Genomic DNA, 22500 nt, shown 5'->3' on the forward strand with positions numbered 1-22500 from the left:
GCTACATGCTCCACCTCCACCTCCTCCACCACCTCCACCTCCTCCCCCTCCTCCACCTCCACCTCCTTTACCTCCTCCTCCACCTCCTCCACCTCCTCCTCCTCCTCCACCTCCACCTCCACCTCCTCCTCCACCTCCACCTCCTCCACTCCATCTCCACCTCCTCCACCTCCTCCTCCACCTCCACCTCCTCCACCTCCACCCCCCCCCCACTCTGACCTGCTGCTCCCCCCCCCCCAACGCTGTAGCTTCTTTGAGAGCATGCGTCGCATCGCGGGCCCCGCCCCCACGGAGACAGACCTGCTGCGGCCCAGAGGCCCCGCCCCCACGGAGACCCAGCTCAGGGTCAGCACCTCCAGGTGGAGCACGCACGCACGCGCACGCTGGGCCCTGAGGGTGGAGGTGAGTTGGCTCGTGGTGACGTCGTCAGGGAGTCTGGTCGGGCCCTCAGCCCGGGGTCTTATCTCCCAGCACAGCAGGGGCCCGAGACGGGCGGCGGTGACGGGCCCCGTCCATACGCCAATACCTCAGCGCGCGCGCGTGTGTGTGTGTGTGTGTGTGTGTGTGTGTGTGTGTGTGTGTGTGTGTGTGTGTGTGTGTGTGTGTGTGTGTGTGTGTGTCAGTGTTATCAGTCGAGGTGCAGAGGGCAGGTATCTTAACTGATGACAGGAGATGAGCTGCTCTCTGATTGGCTGTCACGTCACGCGGCCGTCACATGATAGCTGAGCCTTATCGCTCCCAGAGGAGCATCCTGACGTTCCGGACATCTGGGACTAGGAACATAGAAATACATAACTAGGAACATAGAAATACATAGCTAGGAATATAGAAATACATAGCTAGGAATATAGAAATACATAACTAGGAACATAGAAATACATAGCTAGGAATATAGAAATACATAACTAGGAACATAGAAATACATAGCTAGGAATATAGATCTATAGAAACATAATTTCTAGGAATATAGAAATACATAACTAGGAATATAGAAATACATAACTAGGAATATAGATCTATATTATAAACATAATGTCTAGGAATATAGAAATACATAACTAGGAATAAAGATCTATCGAAACATAATGACTAGGAATATAGAAACACATAATTAGGAATATATATCTATAGAAATATAATGACTAAGAATATCGAACTATATAGAAACAGAATAACTTTGAATATAGATCTATAGAAACAGAATAATGGTAATATAGACCTATAGAAACACAATCACTAGCAATATAGATCTATAGCAATGTAGAAACATAGAAGCACAAAAGCTAGGAATATATACCTATAGGAACACAATAACTAGGAATATTGACCTATAGGAATATAGACCTAAAGAAATACAATAAATAGGAATATATATCGATAGAAATACAGATCTATAGAAACACAATAACTGGGCGCTCTTGTGTCTGACACTTTGCCTGCAGTAGGCTAGAGGTCCAAAGCTTGATTTTGTTAAGATTAATCGGTATCGGCCCTCATATTTAATTAGAATATATATATTTAATTAAAAAGGTTAATGAAGGTTAAGGTATAAGCGCACCACAGGGACTTTAGTTTGACGTGATTCGCTCTGCAAACTAAATTAGTGGTTGAAAAAGGACGGATTTCTTTGGTGTAAGACTTGGTCTTAAGGAAATTGGACAATGATTCACACTACTAGATGGCTGATATAGATCTTCAATGGTTTTGTTTTTGTCACTAGTTTGTTTCCTAGTATCAAGGATATCGTGTGGCACTCAGGAACTTATGTGTGAAACGTTTGAGATGTGTCAACCTGACTAATGTGAACTAAACGAGCCTCTGGAGCCTTCGGGGAGTTGGCGATGAGCCCCCGACGTCAAACCGGGACGTCAGCCCGGATGAGATCGTCTGAAACAAACATCTGAGATCTCTGTTCAGCCAATCCATCACCCCGCTACGGCTGTGATACAAAGACAAGGAGGAGTGGGTGTTGTTATGGCGTCAAAGACCCCCACCCAGTAGGCAGCCCTGTTGGAATGGAGATCCCAGTCAGAACCAGTCAGAACCAGTCAGAACCAATCAGAACCAGTCAGAACCAGTCCACCTGGAGCACCGTTGGAAAACGCCATTCTTTGATGATAAAGACTTTTATTTTGAATTTGATGTTCATGTTTAGTCCGGCCCGTGCAAGGGTTCTAATTCAGCGCTTCTTTAATTAGAATAATGGAATATATAAGAGTCGATTATGGCCAGGAAATAATTACAGTATTAAACCAGATATTTCACTGTATTACAAGGAAAAGCTGACATCAAATACATAAACAACAGTGTTGGTTCTCTTGGTGTGTGTGTGTGTGTGCGTGCTTGTGTGCGTGTGTGTGTGTGTGTGTGTATCCGGTGTTCCTCCCCCACTAGGCAGGGCGGTCTGATTGTCTCGTCCCTCCCTCTCTAATGTCATCCAACGAGACGCTCTCTGAACGTCTGCAATAAGAAAACCTTCCCCAACAATCTGCACATTTATTACAGAACGAAGAGCCATGTCTCTAGGGGTTGGTGTTGGGGTTAGTCTCTACGGGTTAGTGTTGGGGTTAGTCTCTATGGGTTAGTGTTTGGGTTAGTCTCTATGGGTTAGTGTTGGGGTTAGTCTCTAGGGGTTAGTGTTGGGGTTAGTCTCTACGGGTTAGTGTTGGGGTTAGTCTCTACGGGTTAGTGTTGGGGTTAGTCTCTATGGGTTAGTGTTGGGGTTAGTCTCTATGGGTTAGTGTTGGGGTTAGTCTCTACGGGTTAGTGTTGGGGTTAGTCTCTATGGGTTAGTGTTGGGGTTAGTCTCTGGGTTAGTGTTGGGGTTAGTCTCTATGGGTTAGTGTTGGGGTTCGTCTCTACAGGTTAGTGTTGGGGTTAGTCTCTACGGGTTAGTGTTGGGGTTAGTCTCTACGGGTTAGTGTTGGGTTAGTCTCTATGGGTTAGTGTTGGGGTTAGTGTTGGGGTTAGTCTCTATGGGTTAGTGTTTGGGTTAGTCTCTATGGGTTAGTGTTGGGGTTAGTCTCTATGGGTTAGTGTTGGGGTTAGTGTTGGGGTTAGTCTCTCTCTACGGGTTAGTGTTGGGATTAGTCTCTATAGGTTAGTGTTGGGGTTAGTCTCTATGGGTTAGTGTTGGGGTTAGTCTCTATGGGTTAGTGTTGGGGTTAGTCTCTACGGGTTAGTGTTGGGGTTAGTCTCTACGGGTTAGTGTTGGGGTTAGTCTCTACGGGTTAGTGTTGGGGTTAGTCTCTGGGTTAGTGTTGGGGTTAGTCTCTTTAGGTAAGTGTTGGGGTTAGTCTCTACGGGATAGTGTTGGGGTTAGTCTCTACGGGTTAGTGTTGGGGTTAGTCTCTATGGGTTAGTGTTGGGGTTAGTCTCTAGGGGTTAGTGTTGGGGTTAGTCTCTAGGGGATAGTGTTGGGGTTAGTCTCTATGGGTTAGTGTTGGGGTTAGTCACTAGGGGTTAGTGTTGGGGTTAGTCTCTATGGGTTAGTGTTGGGGTTAGTCTCTATGGGTTAGTGTTGGGGTTAGTGTTGGGGTTAGTCTCTATGGGTTAGTGTTGGGGTTAGTCTCTACGGGTTAGTGTTGGGGTTAGTCTCTTTAGGTAAGTGTTGGGGTTAGTCTCTACGGGTTAGTGTTGGGGTTAGTCTCTATGGGTTAGTGTTGGGGTTAGTCTCTAGGGGTTAGTGTTGGGGTTAGTCTCTAGGGGTTAGTGTTGGGGTTAGTCTCTAGGGGTTAGTGTACGGACTCCCTGCCTCTCTCGGGCCCAGGTGTGTGGCGTGGGCCCCAGGTGTGTGGCGTGGGCCCCAGGTGTGTGGGGTGTCGCCGCGGGCCCCAGGTGTGTGGCGTGGAGCCCAGGTGTGGGGCGTGGGCCCCAGTTGTGTGGCGTGGGCCCCAGGTGTGTGGCGTGGGCCCCAGGTGTGTGGCGTGGGCCCCAGGTGTGTGGGGTGTCGCCGCGGGCCCCAGGTGTGTTGTGGGCGTGATGAGAGAAGATGAGTGTAGTGAGTAGGACGGGTTCTGGAGACGAACCGAGCCCTCTGGGTCTGATTAGGAGCTTAACGTCAGTGATGTCACTCATCACCCGGCAGAAAGCGTCAGACCGATTTGCACATCCTGCTCATTTTACTTCTTTATTTCTTTCTTAACTTTCTTTATTGTCGACAGCAGCAGCTGCACTCCAACACGTAGTTCAGAGGCGTGGTGGCGGATCCCTCCAGGTCTTTAGAAAGGTCTTTTCCTTCTTTAGGGTATTTAATCGACTGGTTTTCCTGAATGCGACATCAATCAATGTTGACTGCATAATATTGAATCATTGATTTGTTTTAGGAAACGTTGATACAGAAGGTGATCTACTGAAGCCGTCAAATTGTATTGGACCGCTTTTAAACGGTTGAATTGTTAGTTCATTGATTGGGAGCTGTTAAAAGGTATTCTGAGGTGAAGGTCCACAGCGCTGGTCTGTCTGTAGCGCTGGTCTGTCCGTAGCGCTGGTCTGTCTGTAGCGCTGGTCTCTGTAGCGCTGGTCTGTCTGTAGCACTGGTCTGTCTGTAGCGCTGGTCTCTCTGTAGCGCTGGTCTGTCTGTAGCGCTGGTCTCTCTGTAGCGCTGGTCTGTCTGTAGCGCTGGTCTGTCTGTAGCGCTGGTCTGTCTGTAGCGCTGGTCTGTCTGTAGCGCTGGTCTGTCTGTAGCGCTGGTCTGTCTGTGGCGCTGGTCCGTCTGTAGCGCTGGTCCGTCTGTAGCGCTGGTCCGTCTGTAGCGCTGGTCCGTCTGTAGCGCTGGTCCGTCTGTAGCGCTGGTCCGTCTGTAGCGCTGGTCCGTCTGTAGCGCTGGTCCGTCTGTAGCGCTGGTCTGTCTGTAGCGCTGGTCCGTCTGTAGCGCTGGTCCGTCTGTAGAGCTGGTCTGTCTGTAGCGCTGGTCTGTCTGTAGCGCTGGTCTGTCTGAGGCGCTGGTCCGTCTGTAGCGCTGGTCCGTCTGTAGCGCTGGTCTGTCTGTAGCGCTGGTCTGTCTAGCGCTGGTCTGTCTGTAGTGCTGGTCTGTCTGCAGCGCTGGTCTGTCTGTAGCGCTGGTCCGTCTGTAGCGCTGGTCTGTCTGTAGCGCTGGTCTGTCTGCAGCGCTGGTCTGTCCGTAGCGCTGGTCTGTCTGTAGTGCTGGTCTGTCTGCAGCGCTGGTCTGTCTGTAGCGCTGGTCTGTCTGTAGCGCTGGTCTGTCTGCAGCGCTGGTCTGTCTAGCGCTGGTCTGTCTGTAGTGCTGGTCTGTCTGCAGCACTGGTCTGTCTGTAGCGCTGGTCCGTCTGTAGCGCTGGTCCGTCTGTAGCGCTGGTCTGTCTGTAGCGCTGGTCTGTCTGCAGCGCTGGTCTGTCCGTAGCGCTGGTCTGTCTGTAGTGCTGGTCTGTCTACAGCGAATGCTGTGGTAGCCGTGGTCTCTGTGTCCTGTTCTCAACCTTGGAGGGCGGTCCCTCGCTGTGTTCTGCTCTAACGACGCGTTGTCGTACGACGCGTGCCGGTGTTTGACGCAGTGGAAGATTCAGGAGGTGAGCAGTAAAACTCCCCCACCCTTCGCTGCTCTGAAACATGGCAGTCTTCTCCCTGGATGTCACTCTCTATCGGAGGGACGCTCACTCAGGCTTTATTACATGTGTGTGCGTCCGAGTGCGGAATGTGCGCGGGCGTGTGTGCGGGCGTGTGCGCGGGCGTGTGCGCGGGCGTGTGCGCGGGCGCGTGCGGGAGTGTGCGTGCGTTCAGGCAAGGCGACATAATGTTTATAGCAGCAGCAGTCCCCAACGTTAGACGCATCAGGAGATGGAGCAACGTGTGTGTGTTGTGGATGTGATGGTGAACTGAAGCCCGCCGCCCGGCGCGTCATGGTGTGCGTGTGCGTGTGTGTTGGCCGCTGGCCTAGCAGCAGAGATGTGTGTTGAACACTCCTCAGCCCCTGATCACCTGCTCATTACTCCCTCATTCAGTTATGAATGGTTTCAGGTTCCCACTGTGAACCCCCTCAAACCATTACCCCCCCCCCCGGTCTGCATACAGACGTCCTCTTTGACCTCTGACCCCCATCTCCTCTGGCTGGAAGGAGACGACTCCTTCTCTGTGATTAGCCTCAGCAGCCGGATGATGCTATCATACTGGGGGGGGGGGTGGTGGAGATGATGCTACCATACTGGGGGGGGGGGGGGGGGGAATGGTGGAGATGTATTGTTTATTTATACCCCCTGTTCTCCGTTTCCACGGTGATTCGGTGTGGACCGCCTGATTGAACGGTGAGACGGAGAGTCGACGCGTCTGGTCAGACGAAGTGAGATTGAAAATAAATGAATGTTTTCTTGTCTTTGTTTTTTCTAAAGAGCGTTGACCTTTATAAGATCTTCCTGCTGATGTTTTGTGATTGTCTCGGAGGTGTGTGTGTGTGTGTGTGTGTGTGTGTGTGTGTGTGTGTGTGTGTGTGTGTGTGTGTGTGTGTGTGTGTGTGTGTGTGTGTGTGTGTGTGTGTGTGTGTGTGTGTGTGTGTGTGGTGGTCCTCGATGTGTCCCCTACTTCAGGCATACCCGACCTGCCCGATAGAAACCCAATCATCGGGGCTGAGAGCTGCAGACGGCATCAGTATGGGCGGCCATGGCTCTGTCCAGGCGGGAGATTGAAACATGCTAAGGACACGCCACTCACACTTAGACCTCACGTTCTGCTCAACCTGCGCACCGTACCGCATCGTATGGTTACACAGGCACACGTACGCACACACTTACACACACACATACACACATACACATACCTAACACACATAAACACACACTTTCACACATACACTCATACACACACACATACACACACATATACATACACACACACACACACACACACACACACACACACACACACACACACACACACACACACACACACACACACTTGCTATCAAGGTATTACTGGAAGCTTTTTCCTTTAAGATTTTGCTTGTATATAGATGTGTGTTGTTAGAGTGTAGCGAGTGTAATGTAATGAGTGTAGTGAAGGTAATATTATGAGGGTGGTTAATGTAATGAGTGTAGTGAAGGTAATATTATGAGGGTGGTTAATGTAATGTGTGAAGTGAATGTAATGTTAAGAGTGTAATGAATGTAATGTAAAGTTTGTAGTGAATGTAATGTTAAGAGTTTAGTGAACAGATTTTTAAGAGTGTAGTGAATTTAATGTTAAGAGTATAGTGAAGATAATGTTAAGAGTGTATTGAATGTAATGTTAAGAGTATAGTGAATGTAATGTTAAGAGTGTAGTGAATGTAATGTTAAGAGTGTAGTGAATTTAATGTTAAGAGTGTAGTGAATGTAATGTTAAGAGTGTAGTGAATGTAATGTTAAGAGTGTAGTGAATGTAATGTTAAGAGTGTAGTGAATGTACACTGTAATAGTGTATAGTGTGTAGTGTGTTATAGGGTAATGTTTAATGTGTGTAGTGTGTATTAGGGTAATGTGTCATAGTGTATAGTGTATAGTGTGTAGTGTGTAATAGGGTAATGTGTAATGTTTATTAGTGTATAATGTGTAGTGTGTAGTATGTATTAGGGTATTGTGTAATGTTTAATAGTGTATAATGTGTAACAGGCTCATGTGTAACAGGGTGATGTGCAACAGGGTCATGTGCAACAGGGTCATGTGGAACAGGGTCATGTGGAACAGGGTCATGTGGAACAGGGTCATGTGTAACAGGGTCATGTGGAACAGGGTCATGTGTAACAGGGTCATGTGTAACAGGGTCATGTGTATCTAACATGTGTTCAGGCTGTACGAGGTGGGCGGGCTGCGGACCGAGCGCTGGACCGTGGCTGGGCTGCTCCCAGGAGGTCCGGGCGCTTCTGTTCGTGGCGTCGCTCAGCGGCTACGACATGACGCTGGGGGAGGAGCCTAACCTGGTAGGACCAACGGGCCCCTGGTGGAGGGGGGCCCCTGGTGGAGGGGGGCCCCTGGTGGAGGGGGGCCCCTGGTGGAGGGGCCCCTGGTGGAGGGGGGCCTCTGGTGGACGGGGGCCCCTGGTGGAGGGGGGCCTCTGGTGGAGGGCCCCTGGTGGAGGGGGGCCCCTGGTGGAGAGGGGCCCCTGGTGGAGGGGGGCCCCTGGTGGAGGGGGGCCCCTGGTGGAGGGCCCCTAGTGGAGGGGGGCCCCTGGTGGAGGGGGGCCCCTGGTGGAGGGGCCCCTGGTGGAGGGGGGCCTCTGGTGGACGGGGGCCCCTGGTGGAGGGGGCCCCCTGGTGGAGGGGGGCCCCTGGTGGAGGGGGGCCCCTGGTGGGGGGCCCCTAGTGGTAGGTCATACTACTATATTAAAAGGCTACCATGCTGATAAGGCGGTCTTCTCTGTGCTGTGACTCCTTGCAGGGCTCCCTGTTCAGAGCCCACATCACTCCCTCAGGCACTGCTCAATGTGGTCCACCTATAAGAGACAGAGTAGCAGAGGCTGAAGGTAGCATGCATGGTGTAGCTGCTGCTCTGTGCCCCTAGGTGGCGCACTGCCAGTCAGTCGTCAGCGTACACCAGGGTGCCAACCTGAGGCAGAACCACATAACTGAAGCCCCAGGCAGCCCTCTGAGAAGCGGCTATAGATTCACTGCCAGGTTAGGATGGCGTGGGTGCATTGTCTGTACATCCTATAGGCTAATGGAACAAATGGATGTATTTTTTTATGTATAAATATGTTATGATGTCTTTTATGGACCTTTTATAGAAGCAATAAATAAGACAGAAGGTAGTACATAAGTAGTAGTACATACAGCAGTACTAGTAGTAGTACCTACAGTAGTAGTAGTAGTATCTACAGTAGTAGTAGAAGTACTTACAGTAGTAGTAGTAGTAGAAGTACATGCAGCAGTAGTAGTACCTACAGTAGTAGTAGTAGTACTTACAGTAGTAGTAGAAGTAGAAGTACATACAGCAGTAGTAGTAGGACCTACAGTAGTAGTAGAAGTACATACAGCAGCAGTAGTAGTACTTACAGTAGTAGTAGTAGTAGTAGTAGAAGTACATAGAGCAGTAGTAGTAGTAGTACTTACAGTAGTAGTAGTAGTAGAAGTACATAGAGCAGTAGTAGTAGTAGTAGTAGTAGTACTTACAGTAGTAGTAGTAGTAGAAGTACATAGAGCAGTAGTAGTAGTAGAAGTACATACAGCAGTAGTAGTAGTAGTGGTAGTACATACAGCAGTAGTAGTAGTAGTACTTACTGTAATAGTAGTAGTAGAAGTACATAGAGCAGTAGTAGTAGTAGAAGTACATACAGCAGTAGTAGTAGTAGTACTTACAGTAGTAGTAGTAGTAGAAGTACATAGAGCAGTAGTAGTAGTAGAAGTACATACAGCAGTAGTAGTAGTAGTACTTACTGTAATAGTAGTAGTAGAAGTACATAGAGCAGTAGTAGTAGTAGAAGTACATACAGCAGTAGTAGTAGTAGTACTTACAGTAGTAGTAGTAGTAGAAGTACATAGAGCAGTAGTAGTACATACAGTAATCATCGGATGAAGGCGTGATCGACCTCAGCCAACCTCCACCCTGCTGAGGTCACCCGACCTTTGACCTTCGGTCTTCCCAGACGTTCCTCATTTCGTTCTAAGCGTGTCCGTCCGTCTGTCTCTCTAGGACCGTCTCCAGGAGAGCCTGAAGCTGTTCTCCTCAGTCTGCAACAACGTCTTGAAGGGTGAAGTAACACCACCAGGGTGAGAGGGTGAAGTAACACCACCATGGTGAGAGGGTGAAGTAACACCACCAGGGTGAGTGGGTGAAGTAACACCACCAGGGTGAGAGGGTGATGTAACACACCACTATGGTGAGAGGGTGAAGTAACACCACCAGGGTGAGAGGGTGATGTGACACCCCCATGGTGAGAGGGTGAAGTAACACCACCAGGGTGAGAGGGTGATGTAACACCACCACGGTGAGAGGGTGATGTAACACCACCAGGGTGAGAGGGTGATGTAACACCACCACGGTGAGAGGGTGATGTAACACCACCACGGTGAGAGGGTGATGTAACACCACCACGGTGAGAGGGTGAAGTAACACCACCAGGATGAGAGCTTGATGTAACACCACCACGGTGAGAGGGTGAAGTAACACCACCAGGGTGAGAGGGTGATGTAACACACCACCAGGGTGAGAGGGTGATGTAACACCACCACGGTGAGAGGGTGATGTAACACCACCAGGGTGAGAGGGTGATGTGACACACCACCACGGTGAGAGGGTGATGTAACACACCACCAGGATGAGAGGGTGATGTAACACAACCAGGATGAGAGGGTGATGTAACACAACCAGGGTGAGAGGGTGATGTAACACAACCAGGGTGAGAGGGTGATGTAACACCACCACGGTGAGAGGGTGATGTAACACCACCAGGGTGAGAGGGTGATGTGACACACCACCACGGTGAGAGGGGGATGTAACACCACCAGGATGAGAGGGTGATGTAACACACCACCACGGTGAGAGGGTGAAGTAACACCACCAGGATGAGAGCTTGATGTAACACACCACCACGGTGAGAGGGTGATGTAACACAACCAGGGTGAGAGGGTGATTTAACACACCACCATGGTGAGAGGGTGATGTAACACACCACCACGGTGAGAGGGTGATGTATCACACCCCCATAGTGAGAGGGTGATGTATCACACCCCCATAGTGAGAGGGTGATGTATCACACCCCCATAGTGAGAGTGAACCGTTGACAGACCGCTGTCGCTCAGAGTCAGCCTCTTAAAGGTTTAGAGTTCTGAAGCATGGACTCATTTGGTCACCCTTCATGTTTTACAGTGAAATCCATTGAACATAAACTGGTTTAAAGAGTGTTTTAGACAGTCACACTCCGCTTATTATAACGAGATGTATCTCGTTATGGTTCCCTGTAACTGGCTTTGAATAAATATGCTAAATGACCCACTTTTAACTTAAGTTTGTAGAACGTTATCTTCACAGAGAATGGTGTATTTCAGAGTTCACTCTGAGTCCCTTTACGGACTGTGCTGAATGACACTTTTATAGAAACAGTACAATATAAATAATGCAACAATAAGTGATCATCTGTAGACTGAAGCGTAAGACCTGTCAAAACACAACGGACAGAGTTATGAAACGCCAGCCACTGTTGAGGGAGAGTGAAAGGATTACTGAAGACAGGCAGGAAGTTATGATCATGAATGTTTCATGAGTTCATCGTTGCCTTCAGGAATCACTAGATACGATCCAGGGAGTGGATCCATGGGGTTTCTGTGGGTTGGCTTTAACCTTGCTCCACTTGGACTGGTGTTAATAACCCCTGGAGTTAATTACACACCTGGAGTTAATTACACACCTGTAATTATCCGTCGTTTAACGGTCAGACTGTTTTCTTTTGCTTTTTTGATCAAATGGATGTCCTACTTTGATTTGACCGCTAACTCGCGATCACCTGAGAGTGGGAGTCCGCTGGGAGGCACTGGTCTAAAACCAGTTCACGTTCACAGATTAGGAGAGAGGAGACTGACTGCAGAGGACACATGATGAGGGGGGAGGGAGAAGGATTCCTACTGATGGTTAATTGGCTCATTAGGAAGGACAGCACCAGCACTGATTTCCATTCTCTTAACGGTCTCACCAGGTCTGAAGAGCCGTTATCAGAGTCGCTAGTCACTGTAATATCTCAACAATGACGCTGCCTGGATTATCCTTCTACCCGTTTAGTAGTTTAATTTACATTCAGGTGATTTCACGCTTTTATATTTCTTCTCACACTCGCACCCTGACGGCGGAGTCGACCACGCAGGGCGACAGCCAGCTCGCCGGTTCAATGGTTTAATATTCTGGTGCAGGTTTTACGCATGTCTTTATTTGATATACCGTTAGTCCTTCTATGATGTTTGAGTTGTGTTGAGCTGGAGGAGGACAGCTCTTCCTCCATTTGTTTATTGTGGTCTTTCTAAATATGCAGATCTTATTTCTGAACAAGTTCGAACTTTTCCAACACAAGATCCTCCACTCCGGCCGGCACCCGCACCTCTACCTGCCGCTGTTCACAGGTGAGACACGCTCCTCTACCTGCCGCTGTTCACAGGTGAGACAGGCTCCTCTACCTGCCGCTGTTCACAGGTGAGACAGGCTCCTCTACCTGCCGCTGTTCACAGGTGAGACACGCTCCTCTACCTGTCGCTGTTCGAAGGTGAGACACGCTCCTCTACCTGCCGCTGTTCACAGGTGAGACAGGCTCCTCTACCTGCCGCTGTTCACAGTTGAGACACGCTCCTCTACCTGCCGCTGTTCACAGGTGAGACACGCTCCTCTACCTGCCGCTGTTCACAGGTGAGACAGGCTCCTCTACCTGCCGCTGTTCACAGGTGAGACACGCTCCTCTACCTGCCGCTGTTCACAGGTGAGACAGGCTCCTCTACCTGCCACTGTTCACAGGTGAGACACGCTCCTCTACCTGCCGCTGTTCACAGGTGAGACAGGCTCCTCTACCTGCCGCTGTTCACAGGTGAGACACGCTCCTCTACCTGCCGCTGTACAAAGGTGAGACACGCTCCTCTACCTGCCGCTGTTCACAGGTGAGACACGCTCCTCTACCTGCCGCTGTTCACAGGTGAAGCACGCTCCTCTACCTGCCGCTGTTCACAGGTGAGACACGCTCCTCTACCTGCCGCTGTTCACAGGTGAGACACGCTCCTCTACCTGCCGCTGTTCACAGGTGAGACAGGCTCCTCTACCTGCCGCTGTTCACAGGTGAGACAGGCTCCTCTACCTGCCACTGTTCACAGGATAGACCCGTCACCTCTACCTGCCGCTGTTCACAGGTGAGACACGCTCCTCTACCTGCCGCTGTCCACAGGTGAGACACGCTCCTCTACCTGCCGCTGTCCACAGGTGAGACAGGCTCCTCTACCTGCCGCTGTTCACAGGTGAGACAGGCTCCTCTACCTGCCGCTGTTCACAGGTGAGACAGGCTCCTCTACCTGCCGCTGTTCACAGGTGAGACACGCTCCTCTACCTGCCGCTGTTCACAGGTGAGACACGCTCCTCTACCTGCCGCTGTTCACAGGTGAGACAGGCTCCTCTACCTGCCGCTGTTCACAGGTGAGACACGCTCCTCTACCTGCCGCTGTTCACAGTTGAGACAGGCTCCTCTACCTGCCGCTGTTCACAGGTGAGACACGCTCCTCTACCTGCCGCTGTTCACAGGTGAGACACGCTCCTCTACCTGCCGCTGTTCACAGGTGAGACAGGCTCCTCTACCTGCCGCTGTTCACAGGTGAGACAGGCTCCTCTACCTGCCACTGTTCACAGGATAGACCCGTCACCTCTACCTGCCGCTGTTCACAGGTGAGACACGCTCCTCTACCTGCCGCTGTCCACAGGTGAGACACGCTCCTCTACCTGCCGCTGTCCACAGGTGAGACAGGCTCCTCTACCTGCCGCTGTTCACAGGTGAGACAGGCTCCTCTACCTGCCGCTGTTCACAGGTGAGACAGGCTCCTCTACCTGCCGCTGTTCACAGGTGAGACACGCTCCTCTACCTGCCGCTGTTCACAGGTGAGACAGGCTCCTCTACTTGCCGCTGTTCACAGGTGAGACACGCTCCTCTACCTGCCGCTGTTCACAGGTGAGACAGGCTCCTCTACCTGCCGCTGTTCACAGGTGAGACACGCTCCTCTACCTGCCGCTGTTCACAGGTGAGACAGGCTCCTCTACCTGCCGCTGTTCACAGGTGAGACACGCTCCTCTACCTGCCGCTGTTCACAGGTGAGACAGGCTCCTCTACCTGCCGCTGTTCACAGGTGAGACAGGCTCCTCTACCTGCCGCTGTACACAGGTGAGACACGCTCCTCTACCTGCCGCTGTTCACAGATGAGACACGCTCCTCTACCTGCCGCTGTTCACAGGTGAGACAGGCTCCTCTACCTGCCGCTGTTCACAGGTGAGACACGCTCCTCTACCTGCCGCTGTTCACAGGTGAGACAGGCTCCTCTACCTGCCGCTGTTCACAGGTGAGACACGCTCCTCTACCTGCCGCTGTTCACAGGTGAGACAGGCTCCTCTACCTGCCGCTGTTCACAGGTGAGACACGCTCCTCTACCTGCCGCTGTTCACAGGTGAACAGTGGCACCTGTTCTCTTCAGCTAATTCAGACATCGTAACTTGGTCAATTTTCAACGTTAACCTTCGTTCAAACCATTCAACAAATCAACATACTTGTATCTTCATTCTTGAATAATCAGAATCACATTTTAAGTTCAATATCGGCTTCGTTTTCAGTTGGTCTCATGGATTTGAGGTTAGGCTGAGGTTAGAGCGCGGAGGACGTGCAGGCAGTGTTGCCAGATTGGGCGGTTTTTCCCGCCAAATAGGACTACTTTTTACGACGTTCAGGCAGCGGTGACGCTAGCGTTGACGTTAGCGCTGATGTTAGCAGTGACGCTAGCTGTAATGTTAGCGCTGACGTTAGCGCTGACGTTAGCCCTGCCATTAGCGGTTACGCTAGCTGTGATGTTAGCGTGACGTTAGTGGTGACGCTAGCTGTGACGTTAGCGCTGATATTAGCATTTTAGCAACCAAACTCTCGCAGTTCATTAGGACGAAACGCATACTAGTTACTATTATCATTCGCTCAGAACGTAAGAACTCCCTCCATCTCAATCCCAACACACACACACACACACACACACACACACACACACACACACACACACACACACTGCTCACCTTTGAATGTCATCATGGTCTGGTCTCCTCTGACAGCCCCCCGTCACTGAGCGGCCCCCGGTCCCACCCCCGCTGGGAAGATGCGCTCCCTGCCCAGCCTTGTGTCTCAATCCCGCACCCCTCCTCCCCTCCTCTAGTCCGGAGGTCCTGCTGGCTGGGGGGGGGCTGAGGGGGGGCTGATGGGGGGCTGAGGAGGTCCCCTCCTCTAGTCCGGAGGTCCTGCTGGCTGGGGGGGGGCTGGGGGGGGGCTGAGGGGGGGCTGATGGGGGGCTGAGGGGGTCCTCTCCCTCTGGGGTCATCAGAGCCTCTCCTCATTAGATCCCTGAACCCCTGGATTCAGGGGCAGGCTCTGAGCGAGCCTCTGCGTTCCCAGAGCTCCTCTGACGCTCCGTTCACGTGCCGACTCAGCGGCCATGGCTCCGGAGTCAGGAACGCCCTGAACACAGGGAACGGCCTCCTCTGGTTCAGTGTGTGTGTGTGTGTGTGTGTGTGTGTGTGTGTGTGTGTGTGTGTGTGTGTGTGTGTGTGTGTGTGTGTGTGTGTGTGTGTGTGTGTGTGTGTGTGTGTGTGTGTGTGTGTGTGTGTGTGTGTGTGTGTGTGTGTGTGTCTCCCAGAGGTTCAAACTATTATTTTATATGTGGATTATTTTTTTTGTAAAGAAATCATTTGTTATGATTGATGCAAATTAATAATAAGGTCAAAATCATTATTAATTAAATTATTAAATTATATAATGCATATATATGTATATATATATATACATATATATAAATATGTGTATACATATATATATATATATATATATATATATGCATAATGCATACATGAAATTATTTAGAAATGCCTACTCGTTGCATTTTACTGCGGTTCAATTGAAATACTAATTTACTTACACTACGTTTTTGGTGTAACTTTCTATTTTTGCTTTTGCTTTATCAGTTTATATTTTAAAGATACTGGTTTCTTTTAACTGTGGTCTATGAGGCAACATTTTCTTTAACTATCATTGAATACATGTGCAGCAAAGCATTTTCTTAAATAGATAAATACAAATGTCTCTGATTATTATTTAAAAGGCAGCATTGTATAAGACTCAATGCCGAGGTAATTTCTCAGTGCTAGTTGTTGTTCCATATTCTTGACTGATGTAAACACAAATAGGAGGTCTTTACAGTATTTGTACATTTTAATAGATAAAATAAATCAAAGTACTTTGAGAGATTCTGCTCTACAGTAAACATTCTGACCAGTTAATACATTTGGCAGTGGGTACATGTGGGCGGGACATCGCATTGTACATCAACAGAACACAACTCGCACATTCCCACTTGGTTCTTCAACATTTGTTTTTATGCAGAAAAAGCTAAACTGAGCTTCATTTTTTATGAGATATAGAACATTCAGTCTACAGCGGTCCATTATGAACAGGATGTTCCGTCCTCTGCCCCTCCTCCAGTGGGCGGCGGACGGACCCGGGCGGAAGTAGTGTGTACACGGATCCAGTCGGCGCTCAAGCAGACAAACAGTCCAGAGAGTCGAGGGTCAGGAAGACTTCTGCTTTGCACTGGAAGGTTCCGGTTCCGTCCCGGAGCAGCTCGCACGTCTTCAGGTTCGGGGTGATGTCCTTCACACATATAGCCTTAGAGAGAAAACATACATATTCAAAAAAAATACAAAAGGTTTAATATATATATATATTATATATATATATATATATATAATTATATATATATATAATTCATTTTTTGGGAGAATACTGAATCTATATATCTATATCTATATCTATATCTATATCTATATCTATATCTATATCGAGAGAGAGAGAGAGAGAGAGAGAGAGAGAGAGAGAGAGAGAGAGAGAGAGAGAGAGAGAGAGAGAGAGAGAGAGAGAGAGAGAGAGAGAGAGAGAGAGAGAGAGAGAGAGAGAGAGAGAGAGAGAGAGAGAGAGAGAGAGAGAGAGAGAGAGAGAGAGAGAGATTCAGTATTATCCCAAAATATTAAGTAGGAATTTGTTACTTATTTGATTTCATAAAAAAAATCATTGAGACTATTTGACTAAAATATCAAGGTATTGAGATTCTACTAATTTGAAGTGGGTGCATAAAGGACATAATGCGGATAGACGCATTTTGCGGGATTTAAACACTGACACAGGATTACAGCGCACTCTACAACATTTCACATATATTTCGATAAATTCTAAATGTAACTTTATGGAAAAAGTTGATTTAAACAACCTACCATGCTCTTCAGGATGGAGATCTGTCTGTTACCGGCGGGCTCTCCGGTGTTACCGGCCGTCTCTCCGCTGTCCACCAGAGTCTCCTCCGACTCGGACCTCCGGACGTACGGGGACCTCCTGATCCCGGAGAGCAGACCCGAGGCTCGGCCCACCGAGTAGTAGCTCGGCCCGGTGGCCTGCTTGTACCACGCCTCGACGGGCTGGACGGAGAGGAGCAGAGAGACTCCGACGCACACCACGGCGAACTTCAGGGACTTCTCCATTACGCACGGCTTTTACGCAGCTACTTTTGGCAGGGACTGTGGAGCTGTTTCTGTCGAAGCTTCGTGGATGTGATCTTCTTGCGGTGTTCTGCAGAAGGTCCGTTTTTTCCGGGCTGAATGTGTTTCTTGTCGGGGTTTCCAAACTTTATAGGTGAGGGGCTGCGACGCGTCGTGACCCGCTACGGTCGTCAGATCGATGTAGATGAAGGGCGGAGGATTCATCTTTACGCGAGAGGAGGACAAAAGACCGATCCGAATCGATCGGAGTTTGGGGGCTGCGGTTGACGTCAAAGGTATGACGTCATTTCTTCATTGCTTTGGAGGCATCAAATCAGAGAAAATACATTTAATTGAATCAATCATGACACACATGAAGTCCATGCTCTACGAGATATTCAACGTAGTCACGAGTGCTTTCATAATATTAGGGTGAAATACCTCTGCGTGAAAATGAAGTCGTTGATTGTGTTGAGGATTGGGCAGAGTAGTTTTGCACTCGCAACCGTCCACACGCACGAAGGTGTTTCCCGGGGTCCGTAAAAACAGGTTGTTTGAAATTGTGCAGGGATTTTTTTGTTGCTGTATTAAGCCAGATTCAAATGACGCATAACTTTTCCAAATCGATTTACCAACCGACCCGTTCATGTGCACCGAATCCCCCGGACATCACAGACACCTGTGGACTGAAAATAAGCAAAATTAGAACCTTGTTGGCTTCATGTCCACAGCGGTCGGAGGCTTTATTTAAAGAACTCCAAACGAGATATTTCTTTCATAATCTTATTGGCTTTGTGCATCTGTGGTCTGGACGGCTGAAGATTATTCTCAGGAGGCATCGCTGCCTTAACTAAACTGATTATAGCGCAGGTATTAGAGGACGGAAAACCCTTACTGAGAGAACAACAAACTCATTTGGCTTTTTATTTATTAAAGCCAGAAAAACAATGACACAACATACCTCGTCAATGTGGTGTCACCACCTTTATTAAAAAAAAAGAAAGAAATTAGCAATTATGCTCCATGACACACACACACACACACACACACACACACACACACACACACACACACACACACACACACACACACACACACACACACACACACACACACACACACACACACACACCAGGTCAACTCTGATTAGCCGGTCAGAGGTTATTGTAGAGCGTCAGAGGTCGAGGGTCAGAGGTCGTTGTAGAGGGTCAGAGGTCGTTGTAGAGGGTCAGAGGTCGTTGTAGAGGGTCAGAGGTCGTTGTAGAGGGTCGAGGGTCAGAGGTCGTTGTAGAGGGTCAGAGGTCGTTGTAGAGGGTCAGAGGTCGTTGTAGAGGGTCAGAGGTCGTTGTAGAGGGTCAGAGGTCGAGGAGTCAGAGGTCGTTGTAGAGGGTCAGAGGTCGTTGTACAGCGGTCTGCAGTGCGGCTCCAGCTTGTCTTCTAGGACGTAGTCCGGCCCGCAGACCCAGGGGTCACCGGTCTTCCACTGCCACTTCAGCAGGTCGGCCCTCAGCCCGGCCAGCAGGTCGCGGTGGGCTGGGTCGGGGGCCAGGTTGTGGGTCTCCTGGGGGTCCGCCCTGCGGGACGGGGAGCGGTTATAGTCAGTGACACCATAGACACACAACAGGGAACCCGTTTCATTACATTCATTCTTTATTTCTTCTGCACACACACATTTAAACCTCTAAACCAGGGGTCTCAAACTCGCGGCCCGGGGGCCAATTGAGGCCCGCGGGATGATATTTTGTGGGCCCCTACTTGACATCAAAGTTTAGTGTTAGTGCGGCCCGCGCGTTGTTGTCAAACGCACAGAGTGGCTTGCCACGCTTTTTTATGACTTGTGATAGGATGACCAGATGTCCCGGTTATGCCGGGATAGTCCCAATTTTGAGTTGCGTGTCCTGAGTCCCGACAAAAACCAAAGGACGCTAAAATGTCCCGGTTCCTACCAACCGCTTACGAAATGTCCCCTGTTGTCAGCGATTACGTAGCCAACGTGATCTAATTATAGCCCGATCATTAACTTAGATTGGGTCAGTTGTGCTCCTTTTTTTTGTGGAATACTTGATGCGGCCCCGCCTGGCCCAGACTCTACCTCCAGCGGCCCCCAGGTAGGTTGAGTTTGAGACCCCTGCTCTAAACCATCTCTTTAAGACCGCCTTCACCACATCACCTCTCCCCTTCTCTCTCTCCTTTCTTCTTCAATCTTTTTACTAATATACCTTCCTATTAAATGATTTGATTTTGTGCACTATATAAATCTAATGTGTTATCATTTATTGATGTATTATTATTGCTTTAAGATCCACTGGGCTGGATCTCAGAATAAGGTACTGTGATGAGCCAGACATCGCAGGCTACAGCGCCACCCTGTGGGCGGCGGAGGGGTCCCGGTGGATCTGGGGCCTTTGTCACGGCTAATGACGCCACCTGTAACAATCAGCCATCAGGTCCAACTGCTTCAACATGCCAGCCCCAGTCTGCCCTCTCGTATCGCTCTCTACCAGACTGCAGTCCACCTCTGACCTCTGGTCCCGAGGACGTTCTAGAAGGGGTGGATGGGTAAGCCGCCATTTTGTTGTATGTTTCTCCTGTGTTTGTGTAGGGGGTCGTAGGTTTGTTTAGGTTTGTGTAGGGGGGTGGAGGGGGGTGTAGGAAGGTGTAGGTTTGTGTAGGGAGGTGTTTGTATTAACCTGGTGGTTAGGGCTCGTGTTGGTATTAACCTGGTGGTTAGGGCTCGTGTTGGTATTAACCTGGTGGTTAGGGCTCGTGTTGGTATTAACCTGGTGGTTAGGGCTCGTGTTGGTATTAACCAGGTGGTTAGGGCTCGTGTTGGTATTAACCAGGTGGTTAGGGCTCGTGTTGGTATTAACCAGGTGGTTAGGGCTCGTGTTGGTATTAACCAGGTGGTTAGGGCTCGTGTTGGTATTAACCTGGTGGTTAGGGCTCGTGTTGGTATTAACCAGGTGGTTAGGGCTCGTGTTGGTATTAACCAGGTGGTTAGGGCTCATGTTGGTATTAACCTGGTGGTTAGGGCTCATGTTGGTATTAACCTGGTGGTTAGGGCTCGTGTTGGTATTAACCAGGTGGTTAGGGCTCGTGTTGGTATTAACCAGGTGGTTAGGGCTCGTGGTATTAACCAGGTGGTTAGGGCTCGTGGTATTAACCTGGTGGTTAGGGCTCGTGGTATTAACCTGGTGGTTAGGGCTCGTGTTGGTATTAACCAGGTGGTTAGGGCTCATGTTGGTATTAACCAGGTGGTTAGGGCTCGTGTTGGTATTAACCTGGTGGTTAGGGCTCATGTTGGTATTAACCAGGTGGTTAGGGCTCGTGTTGGTATTAACCAGGTGGTTAGGGCTCGTGGTATTAACCAGGTGGTTAGGGCTCATGTTGGTATTAACCAGGTGGTTAGGGCTCATGTTGGTATTAACCTGGTGGTTAGGGCTCATGTTGGTATTAACCTGGTGGTTAGGGCTCGTGTTGGTATTAACCAGGTGGTTAGGGCTCGTGGTATTAACCAGGTGGTTAGGGCTCGTGGTATTAACCTGGTGGTTAGGGCTCGTGTTGGTATTAACCAGGTGGTTAGGGCTCGTGGTATTAACCTGGTGTCGTACAGCTCCCAGCGGTCCCGGTAGTAGTAGCGCCCCAGGGTCTTGAACCAGTGGGTGGGCCGCCCCCCCCGGGTGCGGTTCAGCAGGTCCTGGAAGGTGGGCGACACGTAGAAGTCCTGGTCGATGGGGAAGGGCATCCGGTAGTGGAGGTTGTGGAGCAGGCGGTACGGGGCCCGCAGCACCGAGCGCATGGGGTAGAACATCGTCACCTGGGGGAGAGGGGAGCTTTAGAGGCTGAGGCTGGCTCACTGCGAGGCGCTTAGAGGCTGAGGCTGACTCACTGTGAGGCGTGTTTAGAGGCTGAGGCTGGCTCACTGTGAGGCGGTTAGAGGCTGGCTCACTATGAGGCGCTTAGAGGCTGAGGTCACTGTGAGGCGGTTAGAGGCTGGCTCACTGTGAGGCGGTTAGAGGCTGGCTCACTGTGAGGCGCTTAGAGTCTGAGGCTGACTCACTGTGAGGCGCTTAGAGGCTGGCTCACTGTGAGGCGCTTAGAGGCTGAGGTCACTGTGAGGCGGTTAGAGGCTGAGGTCACTGAGGCGCTTAGAGGCAGAGGTCACTGTGAGGCGGTTAGAGGCTGAGGTCAGTGTGAGGCGCTTAGAGGCTGACTCCCTGTGAGCCGGTTAGAGGCTGAGGTCACTGTGAGGCGCTTAGAGGCTGAAGTCACTGAGGCGGTTAGAGGCTGAGGCTGGCTCACTGAGGCGCTTAGAGGCTGAGGTCACTGAGGCGGTTAGAGGCTGAGGTCACTGAGGCGGTTAGAGGCTGAGGTCACTGTGAGGCGGTTAGAGGCTGAGGTCACTGTGAGGCGGTTAGAGGCTGAGGTCACTGTGAGGTCACTGTGAGGCGGTTAGAGGCTGAGGTCAGTGTGAGGTCACTGTGTGAGGCGGTTAGAGGCTGAGGTCACTGTGAGGCGGTTAGAGGCTGAGGTCACTGTGAGGCGGTTAGAGGCTGAGGTCACTGTGAGGCGGTTAGAGGCTGAGGTCACTGTGAGGGCACTGTGTGAGGCGGTGGCGCCGGGCTCTGACCTCGTGCAGCGACTGGCTGCCGTACAGGGTGTCCCAGCCGCGTGGCTCCGAGAGCAGGGCGGGCAGCAGCGAGCGTCCGGTGAGCTGCACCGCGGCCTGGGGCGCGCTGGGCAGGCTGTACTCCGGGTAGGGGAGGGAGAACCAGTCCAGGACGGTGGGGGTGAGGTCTGCACAGTGGAGGGACAGGAGGGAGTGAGACGGCGGGGATATAGGGAGTGAGACGGCGGGGATAGAGGGAGTGAGACGGCGGGGATAGAGGGAGTGAGACGGCGGGGATAGAGGGAGTGAGACGGCGGGGATAGAGGGAGTGAGACGGCGGGGATAGAGGGAGTGAGACGGCGGGGATAGAGGGAGGGAGACGGCGGGGATAGAGGGAGTGAGACGGCGGGGATAGAGGGAGTGAGACGGCGGGGATAGAGGGAGTGAGACGGCGGGGATAGAGGGAGTGAGACGGCGGGGATAGAGGGAGGGAGACGGCGGGGATAGAGGGAGTGAGACGGCGGGGATAGAGGGAGTGAGACGGCGGGGATAGAGGGAGTGAGACGGCGGGGATAGAGGGAGTGAGACGGCGGGGATATAGGGAGTGAGACGGCGGGGATAGAGGCAGTGAGACGGCGGGGATAGAGGGAGTGAGACGGCGGGGATAGAGGGAGTGAGACG

General features: G+C 50.7%; 3 protein-coding genes across 4 annotated transcripts in view; 1 reads left to right on the top strand and 2 right to left on the bottom strand.

Moving 5' to 3' along the window:
• Positions 1–14877, top strand: part of gnav1 (guanine nucleotide binding protein (G protein) alpha v1) — a 17958-nt gene extending 3081 nt beyond the window's left edge. The window contains 9 exon segments of the mRNA XM_056587346.1: positions 249–345; positions 3810–3937; positions 7629–7726; positions 7769–7809; positions 7811–7906; positions 9615–9677; positions 11636–11641; positions 11944–12031; positions 14846–14877. Of these exon segments, the coding sequence (XP_056443321.1) occupies positions 249–345; positions 3810–3937; positions 7629–7726; positions 7769–7809; positions 7811–7906; positions 9615–9677; positions 11636–11641; positions 11944–12031; positions 14846–14877 (649 nt within the window).
• Positions 14878–16218: 1341 nt separating this feature from the next.
• Positions 16219–17213, bottom strand: npb (neuropeptide B). Its single transcript, XM_056587347.1, has 2 exons — positions 16950–17213; positions 16219–16347 (listed from the first exon to the last, which is right to left on the bottom strand). The coding sequence occupies exons 1-2, from the start codon at positions 17211–17213 to the stop codon at positions 16219–16221; spliced, it is 393 nt and encodes a 130-aa protein (XP_056443322.1).
• sgsh (N-sulfoglucosamine sulfohydrolase (sulfamidase)) overlaps positions 17214–22500 on the bottom strand; it is a 9505-nt gene continuing 4218 nt past the window's right edge. The window contains exons 7-11 of one of the 2 annotated variants that reach the window (XM_056584908.1): positions 21841–22007; positions 20810–21027; positions 18172–18784; positions 17652–17896; positions 17214–17528 (exon numbers count right to left, since the gene is read on the bottom strand). In XM_056584908.1, the coding sequence (XP_056440883.1) occupies positions 18601–18784; positions 20810–21027; positions 21841–22007 (569 nt within the window). In that variant the 3' untranslated portion in view covers positions 17214–17528; positions 17652–17896; positions 18172–18600. Of the gene's footprint in view, positions 17529–17651; positions 18785–20809; positions 21028–21840; positions 22008–22500 lie in introns of both variants that reach the window. The other variant, XM_056584901.1, reaches the window with a different exon arrangement.

This window comes from Gadus chalcogrammus, chromosome 3 (assembly GCF_026213295.1).
Source record: "Gadus chalcogrammus isolate NIFS_2021 chromosome 3, NIFS_Gcha_1.0, whole genome shotgun sequence".
Classification (NCBI taxonomy): domain Eukaryota; kingdom Metazoa; phylum Chordata; class Actinopteri; order Gadiformes; family Gadidae; genus Gadus; species Gadus chalcogrammus.

What these genes read in the sequence shown, in the direction of transcription:
- npb (XM_056587347.1), bottom strand. Translation starts at nt 17,213, where the DNA reads ATGGAGAAGTCCCTGAAGTTCGCCGTGGTGTGCGTCGGAGTCTCTCTG. An exon ending in TCTCCATCCTGAAGAGCATG is followed by an intron (nt 16,348 to 16,949) that starts GTAGGTTGTTTA and finishes TTTCTCTCTAAG; the next exon opens with GCTATATGTGTGAAGGACAT.